General features: G+C 50.7%; 2 protein-coding genes across 3 annotated transcripts in view; both read left to right on the forward strand.

Moving 5' to 3' along the window:
* Eeig1 (estrogen-induced osteoclastogenesis regulator 1) overlaps window positions 1-5,873 on the forward strand; it is a 32,469-nt gene extending 26,596 nt beyond the window's left edge. The window contains exons 7-11 of the mRNA XM_021659197.2: window positions 1,239-1,343; window positions 1,426-1,642; window positions 2,118-2,239; window positions 2,334-2,403; window positions 3,440-5,873. Of these exons, the coding sequence (XP_021514872.2) occupies window positions 1,239-1,343; window positions 1,426-1,642; window positions 2,118-2,239; window positions 2,334-2,403; window positions 3,440-3,485 (560 nt within the window). The 3' untranslated portion in view covers window positions 3,486-5,873. The remainder of the gene's footprint in view (window positions 1-1,238; window positions 1,344-1,425; window positions 1,643-2,117; window positions 2,240-2,333; window positions 2,404-3,439) is intronic.
* Window positions 5,874-6,971: 1,098 nt separating this feature from the next.
* On the forward strand, window positions 6,972-10,269 carry Dpm2 (dolichyl-phosphate mannosyltransferase subunit 2, regulatory). 2 transcript variants are annotated; one of them, XM_021659308.2, is made up of 4 exons: window positions 6,972-7,136; window positions 7,453-7,542; window positions 8,929-9,031; window positions 9,642-10,269. In XM_021659308.2, exons 1-4 carry the CDS (start codon window positions 6,987-6,989, stop codon window positions 9,698-9,700), a joined length of 402 nt encoding a protein of 133 aa, XP_021514983.2. In that variant the 5' UTR covers window positions 6,972-6,986; the 3' UTR covers window positions 9,701-10,269. The 2 variants fall into 2 exon arrangements, with proteins under 2 accessions (XP_021514983.2, XP_060245923.1); XM_060389940.1 differs by lacking the exon at window positions 9,642-10,269 and adding an exon at window positions 9,362-9,635.
* The last annotated feature ends 1,065 nt before the right edge of the window (window positions 10,270-11,334 follow it).

The following is an 11,334-nucleotide window of genomic DNA, read 5'->3' on the forward strand; positions in this document are numbered from 1 at the left end:
GTGTATTTCAAGGGATCTGACACCTTCCCACTAACTGCACATTAAATAATAAATTATTAAAAAAAAAAAAAAGAGGAGGGTGCAGGCATGGTGACACCCTCCTCTTGAGGGTCTAGGCAAGGTCACCTCAGCACAGATGCTGCCCTTGTGTACACTAAAAGAGGCAGAGTGAGACTTGAGGGCCTGTGGGCCTTAGCAACTGGTTCCCTGCCATGTGTACAGGGCGTGTTGAGAACTTGAAGTCTACCTGAGTTGATGCGGTAAGAGCATGTTATGTCAGTGTGGGAGGTAGAGCAAGAGGATCAGAAGTCCTGTCGACATAGTGAAATCAAAGCTGGCCTGGACTATATAGGACCCTATCTCAAAATAAAAAAAAAAGGGGGGGGCATGGTGGTATACATCTTTAATTTCAGAAGTCAGAGGCAGCTGGATCTCTGAGTTAGAGGCAGCTTGGTCTTTATGAGTTCTGGGTCACTTGCCTAGTGAGACTCTATCTCACAAAAACAGACAAAACCCTGCTTGGCTTCGGTGGGAATACGGGCAGAAGTGAGTCCAGCCTGTAGCTTAGGTATACATTCTCATTTCTGGAGTGGAGTTGAAGAGTCCAGACCTTCCCTCCTGTGTTTGTTGGCAAGGCTGGGATGTGTGCGTCCACAGGGCCCTGCCTAGTTCCACCTAGTTCCCTTGTGTTTATAACTGGGGTGCGCCAGGAAAGTATCCTTTGAAATGACCTGGAACACCAGCTGTTGGCCTGTCTTGGGTCCTTGCCTGTTTCTGTCTTCCCAGATCTCTTCCTTTCCCAGATCTATCCATGAACCCAAGTTTATTCCAGTTTCAAGGCCCTTAGTATGCTATTCCCTGTGTCTGGAAGGCCCTGTGCCTGCTGTCTTCTCTGTCTTCCCTCCTTGATGTTCTAAAGGTCTCAGCATTAGGGCATCTCCTAGGAAAAGCCTTTCCTGATCCACAGACTGACCAGGCATGTATGTTATCCCTGCTCCACACCACTCACTGTGGTTGTAGATAAGTGGCTATGCTTTTGTCCTCAAAGGCCTGTGACAGATACTGTTCTCAAGGTTCCAACAGCTGTTTGTGGAGTGAGTGACCTGGGTTGGAGGCAGATGGCTGCTCCTCTAGCCCTGGCCTTCAGTCTTGGAATGGCGTCTCAGTGCTCCTCGGAAGGCTTGCTGGAAGGAGGGTTGCAGGTGAGGTAGCCCTTAGTGTATCAATGCTTTCCCCAGGACTGCCAGAGGAGCCAGACCAGAACCTGTCCAGTCCTGAGGAGGTGTTCCACTCTGGCCACTCCCGAAACTCCAGCTATGCCAGCCAGCAGTCCAAGCTGTCTGGTAAGTAGTTAGGCCTTAAACTTGGGACCTCCCACAGCCTTGGGCCCCTGTAATCACCTTGCCAATATTGTCCACCCCTCAGGCTATAGCACAGAGCACTCTCGCTCCTCCAGCCTGTCTGACTTGACCCACCACAGAAACACATCCACTAGCAGCAGCGCCTCTGGTGGCCTCAGCATGACTGTAGAGGGTCCTGAGGGCATTGAGAGGGAGCACCGGCCCCTTGAGAAGCCACCTCGGCCGCCTGAGAAGCCACCACGACCTCCACGGCCCTTGCATCTGTCAGACCGCTCATTTCGGTGAGTCCCCTTGTTTGGAACTCCCTGGTAAACAGAACCCTTCCAGTGCTCCCCGTACTTCTTTGCATCTGACTACCCAGGGTTACACAGAATAGACTCGCCCCATCGCAGAGTGTTTAACGGTTAGGAATTAACCAACTGTTGGTTGGAAAAAGCACAGCCTTGGGCTAGGCACGTGCCCTTGCTTAGACAGTGCTGCTATTTCTGGTTTGTGTATTAGTCTATAGACCCAACAGTCCTTGTTTGAGCCTTAGACCCACTGCATAAACGTTGTTTGGCTTCAGGCAGGTCACTTAACCTCTTAGTCACAGTCTGTGGTCTACCTGCCCCAGAAGGGGAGTGGAAGGGCTAACTGAAGTGCAGCATGCAGTGTGCATAGAATGTTGTGGTGCTGTGGGTGCTGCTGGGGTTATTATCCTTGCCTTGTTGCTACAGCTGTCACTGTCCTCTCATAGTTCTGTTCCTTTTCCCCAAGGCGAAAGAAGGACTCCGTGGAGAGCCACCCAACCTGGGTGGATGATACTCGCATTGATGCAGATGACATTGTGGAGAAGATCATGCAGAGCCAGGACTTCACTGACGGCAGCAACACTGAGGGTGAGCTGCCCACTTCCAGCCAGCTATGGTGACGATAGCCTCCAGAGGCTAGCCCTGTTTCTCTCAACCTCTGTCCTCCCTTGTGTCCCCACAGACAGTAACCTTCGGTTATTTGTGAGCCGTGATGGCTCCACCACACTGAGTGGCATTCAGCTGGCCAACAGGTAGGTGTTGCCTATCAGGTCCCCTGACCTGTCTTTGAACATTCTTCTTGTCACAAGTGACCTTGGGCCTATCCATCATCAGAGCCCTTTGCTAACTGTCTTCAGAGTACCTTCCCTCAGGCCTTTGTACAGAGTAAGTGGCAGTATTTCTGGTTCCCCAGGTCTTTGAGCCAGTGAGAGTAATATCCAGCATACAGAGGTGTTCCGGGGCTCTTCCTTGTGTTCCTGGGAGCTAACATGTTCTTTGAACCTCTGTATCCAGAGCCCAAAAAACTTTTGGATTGGGGGCGGGGTGGTGGTGGTGTGGGGGGTGTCTTGTGCCGCTCTGCTGACCCCTGTTGGCTGAGGCTAGAAATTACAGCCAGCAGTCATTCTGGGCTGCCCTGTGTGATAGACATTCCTTAGACCACTTGCAAAGTGATATGCTGAGAATTAGAGATTGGAAGAGGGAAACTAACCTGGTTTTTGTAAGACCAAAACAGTGAAGAGTAGACGCCTTCTTAATAATCTTACAGTCTTAATAAATCTTATAGTCAGCTGGAGGTAATAGCACACGCCTGTGATCCCAGCACTGGGGGAGGCAGAGGCAGGTGGATCTCTTGTGAGTTCGAGGCCAGTCTTGTCTACAAAGCAAGTCCAGGACAGCCAAGGCTACACAGAGAAACCCTGTCTCCAATGAAAAACAACAACAAAAACTTAGTCTTACGTCTTAATAAATCTTACCTGTTTTTTAATTTGTCAGGTGACACAGGGCACAGTCCCTCCTTGCCAGGGTTACTATGAGGATAGGAGTAGTACACCCAGCTGTGTACACAGCTGATGTCCAGAGGGGATCAGGCATAGCTGTGGACCCCACCGACTCTGCTGTTTCTGTCACCCTGAACCAATGACTAAACATTTCTGGGGCCTCCGTTTTAGCCGATCTATAAGACTGTCAGAGTGCTTGCATGTGAAGTACCCACAAGGGCCTGGCCCAGAGGGATGCTCAGTAACTGGGGCATTAAAGGGAATACGCTCACTTTTCTCTACCCTGCAGAGTCTCCTCTGGAGTCTATGAGCCAGTCGTGATTGAAAGCCACTGAGGGACCAGTTGTCCAGCTGAAGAAGGGTCCTTCCATCTCTGGTATCCAGGCCAGTGGCATTCCTGGAGGAGCAGGAACCTGCCCTTTGGATCTGCTCTGCATTGCATCTGTGCCTCCTGCTACTCTAGTCACACCAGCCCCCAAAGCATCATTCCATTGTCCTCCCATCCACTCTGGAACCACTGGTCCTGGGTGCCACTATGAATATTGTCCTCAGAACCACTAGAAAATGGAGCAAGATGGAACTAGCAGGGACTGTCCTAACTGGATAGGATCTGGGCCCAGCGAAAGACACGTAGCTCCTTCATGTCGGGGTGCTTGTGGCTTACCCCACCTTCCCATGACCCACTTTAGGAGCAACAGCTTCAGCCAGGCTGACAGGGCCCCTTGCTCCATTGCCCTTGCCCTTTAGAAGCTGGACCATCTCCAGAGTGTTGTCACCTATGACCCTCTGCTTAGTGCTTTACCGTCCTGTCTCTTTATCCTGAGGAGATAAACCTGCTGGCAGCTTTCTCCTGGGAGCCAAGACCTCAGACCCTGCATTCCGGATTGAGACCCCACCTTTGTCATCAAATGATCTCCTGCTGCTCTGCAGCCTGCACTTTGCACATGCTTGTCCTCAGCACAGCCTCTGGCCCTTGCTCTTCTCCAGGAATCCTGGGTGCTGTCTGCTGTGCAACTAGACCTAGGATACAGTAGCCCGGCTGGAACGTGGCACTGTCCTTCCCCTCTAATTTATCCTCAGCTCAGACCTGACCAGAGCGTAGAAAGGTCTGAGCATCATGGTGCCATCTGCTCAGGGCTGGGTCCTGAGCAGCTGGCCTTCCTGCAGGAAAGGAAGGGTGAGGTCCAGCTGTGCTGGGTAAACAAAGGCCTTTTCCTCTGCTCTCATGTCAACAGATCTGGGCTGGGTTCCAAGCTAGAGAGGCAGTCAGCCAGGTGGGCTGTGACTGGATGGACTGCCAGACAAGCCTCAGCCCTCCTCTGGGCAAGGGGCATGCTTTCCCTGAGGAGACTAGCCTTGTGCCCTGCCCAGGCCTTCTCCTTACTGCCCATCTTCTTGGTACCTCCCCGACCCCCACCACTTTCCGTCTGTCCTGTAGTTTGCTTGAAAGAGGGCACTGGCTGCCAGTTCCACCATGGATAAACTCCACCCTTTAAGTTTCACTCGTTTTTGTATCAACCCAGCAGGCTGGTGTTTCCTTTGCCCTTTAGGTGTTTTCCTTTTCCTCCTGAGTTCACAGTTCTGTATCCCCTGCACCCCCAGCAAGGGTAGGGATAGGTGCCTCTGTTCCCCATTCCACCTGCACCCCAGCAGGGCTGGGGACAGGGGTGTATGGGACACTGGTTCTGTGGGTGAGGATGGCTGGACTCCCCAGGTCGGGAGGTTCCTTGCCCAGTTTTTGTCTTTCTCAGCTAGCAAAAGTTGGGGCTGTGGTCTTGGAACTTGCTGGGGTTGGGACCAGAGCATTTCTAGGGATTTTGTTGCCATTATTTTAATCACCTGATTACTTTTTAAAAAAATGAATGTTAGAAGATGCTGCCAAGGCAGGACAGAACATGGCTAGAGAAGGTTCTGTCAGCTCAGAGAGTCCCTTCCTGCTCAGCAGGTACCTGGCACTTTAAGGGACACTGACCGCTCTGTTTCTGGGTGAGATGACCCCCATAAGATGGAGAGAGCACTGTTCTTGTCTGTGACTTGCCCAATCTGAGCATTATTTTTGTCTGGTTCAAAATTCCAGGTCTCCAAACACAAAGCAGTTGGTACTGTCAGGAAGACTCCTTCAAACTAAGAATCCCTGCCCAACCCAAGCCAGGGTCTGACCTAGATGGTCACTCCAGAAGTAGACAAGAGCCTGCCACATTCTCCTGTTCCAGGCACTGGGCAGAAAACATGGCCATAACCAAATGAACACTGGCAGGAGCCAGAGGTTAAGAGCCTTTCCTCTTGATCTCAGTGATTCCCACGGGTGCCCAGAGCACCTGGACTTCAGATTCTATATACAGAGATAGAATATATTAGAGATATTTTTGGAAATGAATTGGTCTATGCAATGTCAGTTTGGAACCTTCTTGAGAGACAGTTTAATGTTTCTACTAGGGAGATACAAAGATCTACAATATTTTTAGGATTTTCTGGTTACCCCACAACTGACCACATACTGCATGGTCTGGCAGGGTGGAGAAACCAGTCTTCCTCCGTGGGGAGGTGACTGGGGAGGAGGGTTTGCTGCTGTTCTACTCCCCTCTTTTCTAACAGTGTTACCACTGCTACCCATTCCATGGGCTGTTTATATCTCTGTCTCGGCTTACAGTAGAAAATGATGTCATATGGGGAAATCAGCCTAGTGTCAAATGTTTGGACATTAAACGTTGATGTTTTTGTTACACTGTGTTTGGTGTTTCTTTTTCATCTCATTACCATGTTGACTTGGGGGCCAGTAATAACAGAAGCTAGCCATATATGTGTATAGGGTGGACATTCTAGGGAGAGTATAGAAGGGCCAGGGTTCTCCAGGTCCTGGTCCTCACGTCCTTATATATATATATATATTTTTTTTTTAAATTATATTTTCAGTTCTGTTTGTGAGGAATGGGCAGTTGGCAAAGGTCAGAGAACTTTATCTGCTAATCCATTTCACTGGCCTGTACATCTTTTTGTTGGAGATAGTGTCTCATTCTGGTTGGGGGAGGGAATTTTTTTTTATTACTATTATTTTATTTTTATAGTTAGAAGGTTTCTTTTAGCCCTGTGGTTTAAGACCTGATCCGCATGCCTCCAGAGTGTTGACCGACGTGCACCACCGTGCCCAGCACAAATTAGGGAATCTTAACGCTGGTTGTTCCAGTCAAAGCTCCTGCTGCTCTCTCTGGGCTTGGGGTACTAAAACCGAAGAAACTCGGGCACCAAGGTTGCTGCTGCCTGTAGTTGCAGAAATATCATCTGGAGACCAGATTGGCAGCGGTCAGCCCCATATCCACATGCTGTGTAAGTATAGTGTTTCAGGTGTTCAGAAACTCAGAGGAAAAGCATCAAGGATAATTTGGCCCAACCTCCCTTGGTGCTAAGGGGCGGATACACAGGGCCGTTCTGACTGCCTCGGGACCTAGAAGTGGGCAGTGGAGGGAGGCCTAGAAGGCCACCTTTAGGAAGCCAGTCAACTTTCTGCCAGTGGAAATTGTCTTCTCTCCTGCCTTGTCTGACCCCACCGCTCCCAGGCTGGTGGTGATCATTCTACACTGCCTCTTCCACCAACAATTTCAAGGCCAGGAAATAGAGCCTGCTTCCCACCGACTCAGATTAAGATCTGTCCCTCTCTGAGCCTCAGTTCCCACGTGACAAAAAGGACCTTCCAACTGGGGTTCATTTCACTCTGGCTTGAGACTGATGGTTAAAGGAGGATTATTGATTGGGGAGGGTCTGACGGGGCTGTAGCCACAAAGACCAGGAAATCTGAGTTCCCAGCTCCACAGTTCCCTTCAGAAACTACATTTCCCGACATGCAAAGGAGGGCGGGGAAACGTGCCGGCACGTCCGGTCTAGGTCGGTCAAGGGACTACAACTCCCCCAGTTCCAAGGGACTTACAGGCCGGAAAGGCCTGAATCAGAAACCGGATGTGTCTTGTGGCTCCGGCGAAACACGGGAAATGGTGAGCCTGTTCTGCGGTACCACGGTGATTTGGGGGTACCATGGGTCTGGCCCAGAGTCGGAGACTCCCTGGGAGATGGGGTCTGGCTCTCCGAACTCGTTTGGCTCTCCCGACCGCTTGCGGCCAGGTGACACGAGGCCTGGCACAGCTTTCTAAGCCGGAGAGCCACTTCTAGTCAGCCACCGCCACCTCCTACCCTCGTGTGCGGCTGTTTGAATGAAGGAGAAGCTCAGGGTGTAAACCCGCTGCGCCGAGCCTCCATTAGTGCACTTCCAGGTTCAGACATCTCGCCAGCTGAGTCTCCCTTTTTCTCTAGGCCACCGGCACAGACCAAGTGGTGGGATTTGGCCTCGTCGCCGTTAGCCTGATCATCTTCACCTACTACACCACTTGGGTGATTCTTTTGGTATGTGCGCCCAACCCCCACCCTACCTTGCCCACCTTCATCCTGTTCTGGATCTCTAAGCCAATTCCTAACCGACTTAAGCAGCGTCTGCGTGCCAGGCACTGAGCTAGGTGCTTGACCAGCCCTAATTTCACGAAATCTCCACTCTGATTGCTGATGGTGCCTGTATTTTATAGACGAGGAGCCTGAGACCCACAGAGAAGGATATGGCTCAACCTCTTTTATTATTAGTTTTTAATTTATACAATTTATTATTATTTTTTAAATATTGGTCACAGTTTGTTAACTTTGTATCCCAGTTGTATCCTGCTGCCTCTTTTCCTCCCAATCCCACCCTCATCTCCTCCCTGCCCCTTTCCAAGTCCACTGATTGGGGAGGACCTCCTCCCCTTTCATCTGATCCTGGTTTATCAGGTATCTTCAGGACTGGCTGCAAAGTCCTCCTCTGTGGCCTAGCAGGGCTGCTCCTCCCTGGAGAACCCGCCTGGCTCAACCTCTTAAGTGCTACACTGTAAGGCTCTATTTTAGGTTTGTCCTCCTGCTCAGCCAGCTGGTTCCTAGGTGTAGCAATGGCCAGTGGATTTTATTAACACCTTAAGGCTTTCTCCCTTTTTTTCAATGTGGGAAAATGTGTTAGTTATTGCTTAAAAGTGTTTTGTGCTTGGAAAGGGGAATCTTGCAGTACTTTATTCTTTAGAGAGAAAAGTTAGGTAGGCTGAAGAAGACTTGTCTGCTCCTCCAGAGGACTGGAGGTCAGGTCCCAGCACTCACATGGCCAGCTACAACCATCTGTAACTCCAGCTCCAGGAGATCCAGCAAAAGTGCCTGGCACACCAATGCTGCTTAAGTTGTGTTAGGAAGTGCTGGAAGATCCAGGGCTTAGATGAAGGTATACCTGCACTCACGTGTACTTACACATAATTGAAACATAAAATAAAAATTTAAGAAAGACCTAGAGTTCCTGCGTTCAGAAGGCAGAGGAAGGTGGGTCTCTGTGAGGCCAGCCAGGGCTTTGTAGTGAGACCCTGCCCTAGAAAACAGAAACAACGGTTTCTAGCACTCAGAAGGCCAGGGCAGTAGTTCAGGCTACCTGAGATAATAGAGTGCATCTCTCGTCAAAACATATGCCCAAGCAGAGCCCAGGTTGGGAACCCCTTAAAACCCAGTGCTGCCAGTGGGTTCAAGCCTCTTAAACAGAGGCAGTGGGATGGCTTCCCTTTGGGCTGGGTCAGGTGAGCACACCCCAAGCAGAGCCCAGGTTGGGAACCCCTTAAAACCCAGTGCTGCCAGTGGGTTCAAGCCTCTTAAACAGAGGCAGTGGGATGGCTTCCCTTTGGGCTGGGTCAGGTGAGCAGTACTTAACAGAGCTCTTGCCCTTGGTGCCAGCCATTCATTGACAGCCAGCATGTCATCCACAAGTACTTCCTGCCCCGCGCCTATGCTGTCCTCATCCCATTGGTTGCAGGCCTCCTGCTGCTCCTATTTGTGGGTAAGTCTTCCATTCTCCAAAGGTCTCCTGGTCTGGGCAAGTTGTCTGGAAGGCTAGCCACCTTCACCCATGAGGATGCTTCCACACTGGCACTTGCTTATAAGCTCCTTGTCCCCAACTCTCCCTGGGGTTTTCCTGTTCCTCTTTAAAGTCCATAGTCAGAAACCCTCTGGTGTTCTCAGCGCTTCAGGTTTTGGGAGCTTAAGGACGTGTCTCCCTTTTCCTGTCCAGCTTCATCTTCACCGTTCACGCCTCAGTCACCCACCCCCTTTCTCACCCTGGCCTCTCTAACTGCTTCTTTGCTTGGGGACTGTGTCTTCATCGTTACAGTATTCCAAGCTCTAGTAAAGTCGCTTAGGAGAGTGATTCATGGCTGGATGATGGCACAGTGGTATCAGCAGGCAGGAGGGCAGAAAGACATCAGAGCATCTTGCATCATTCACTCGGTGATGTTTGACTGACCATCAGTAGTGTGTGGCTTCATGAAGTCTGGGAAGATGTGCCCCCAGGGTGGTTGGTTGGGAGCCTGACCTTGCACGTGGGTCATTTTGCCCAGGCCACCTAGCCTTTACTCGGACCCCCCCAGTCCTTTCTGCTCTGTGTATTCCAGGATTGTTTATCACATATGTGATGCTGAAGAGCCAGAGGGTGACCAAGAAGGTTCAGTGAAGGTCCAGCACAGATGAGGCTGCCAGAGCCTTTTCCGTATCTCCTCCAGGGAAGGGACCAAAGGTCACAGCCTGCAAGACAGTCACCTGGCTGCACTGTAGCCCTCTTTGGAATGTGGGGTTGCTTACGACTCAGCTCTGACAAAGTGGGCCCTCTCTCTCTTGTTCATCCTTTCCAAGCCGAGAGGAAGGTGGATTGGGAAGCCTCGCTTACTCCCCTCTGGGCTCAGGGGCTAAACATTGCTGGCTTCTGTCCACCTCAGAGTCAAAGCTCCCTGCCTCTCCCACAGAGTCTTTCTCTCTTTCCTCAGTTTTCCTCCTGTCATGTGCTGAAAGACTTAGGTCCCACCGCTGTGTGCAGCCTCCCTGCCTCTCTATACAAATCCCGTCCCTTTGCAAGGCAGCTCTTCTGAGTCTGACACTGCCCAGGCTCCATGAGGGCTTCTGGACCGAAAGCCCTAGGGAAAGACTGACAAACCCCAGAAACACAGGGACACATCCAGGCAGCCACACCAGAGCCCAGCTGGCCTGTTGGAGAAAACTTACAAATAAATGTTGATCATGCTGGTATTTGTCTCTCTGCCATCTTTGCTTTGGGGAGACTGGCTGGAGGAGGCTCAGAGATTGCCTGTTTGTGCAGAGAGGGGACCTCAGGTTGCACTTCTGAACCATCCCTATGTTAGACACAGGGTAAAGCAGGAACTGGCACAGATGTGGTTCTGATTGGGAAAAAGTCACAGCTGGGGAGTCAGAAACCTAGCATACCCCTTAAGGTCTTGTGTAGCCCAGACTGACATTAAACTGTGTAGCTGGGGATGACCTTGAACTTTTGATCTTCTTGACTCCATTTCCCTGGGACTGGGACTCCAAGGTTGGGATAGCATATGTGGTTGAACCCAGGGCTTCATGCTTGCTAAGCAAGCACTCTTGCTCCTAAGACATCCCTTAGTGTTTAAGGGACCCCTGGGGCACTTCTCGAGAAGCTTAAGCTGCTGTCCCTCACCCTGGCTCTCTTGCCCCAGTGTTCATCCACATAATCCCAAATTGTATCCGTTCTCACTCCTCTTCTCATACCCTCTCCAGCCCCTTTTTTGGACAAAAAGCCACCATCTCTTTTCCTAAAAAAGTAAGGACCTCCTCACTGCGCTTTCCCTACCACTCTGGGTTCCTTCATTCTGATGGCATCTCACAAATACATATGGGGAGCTAGAGAGATGGCTCCACAGTTAAGAACACCGGCTGCCCTTCCAGAGGTCCTGAGTTCAATTCCCAGCAACCACATGGTGGCTTACAACCATCTATACCCTCTACTGCCCTCTTGTGGTGTGCAGGTGCACATGAAGATAGATCATTAATGTGCACAAAATAAATAAAAATCTAAAAGAAAATAGGTATCGGGCTGGCCATGGTGGCACGTATCTTTAATTTTAGCATTCAGGAGGCAGGGGTATTTCTGTGAGTTCGAAGCCACCCTGGTCTACAGTGGGCATTCCAGGACAGACAGGGCTACACAGCGTGTCAAAACCAACCACCCTTCCCGTCCTCCCCCCCCACAAATACACCAAAAAAAGGAAGAAAAAGAGAACATACATACAAGGCTGGAGAGATGTCTCATCAGCTATCCCAGAGGGCCAG

This window comes from Meriones unguiculatus, chromosome 8 (genome assembly GCF_030254825.1).
Source record: "Meriones unguiculatus strain TT.TT164.6M chromosome 8, Bangor_MerUng_6.1, whole genome shotgun sequence".
NCBI classification, from domain to species: Eukaryota; Metazoa; Chordata; class Mammalia; order Rodentia; family Muridae; genus Meriones; species Meriones unguiculatus.

Bases quoted from the DNA above. Each gene is read 5' to 3' on its own strand.
- Dpm2 (XM_060389940.1), top strand. From the start codon at position 6,987: ATGCAAAGGAGGGCGGGGAAACGTGCCGGCACGTCCGGTCTAGGTCGG. The intron at 7,543-8,928 runs GTATGTGCGCCC...CCTTGGTGCCAG, and splicing joins CCACTTGGGTGATTCTTTTG to CCATTCATTGACAGCCAGCA. The intron at 9,032-9,361 runs GTAAGTCTTCCA...TCATCGTTACAG, and splicing joins CCTGCTGCTCCTATTTGTGG to TATTCCAAGCTCTAGTAAAG.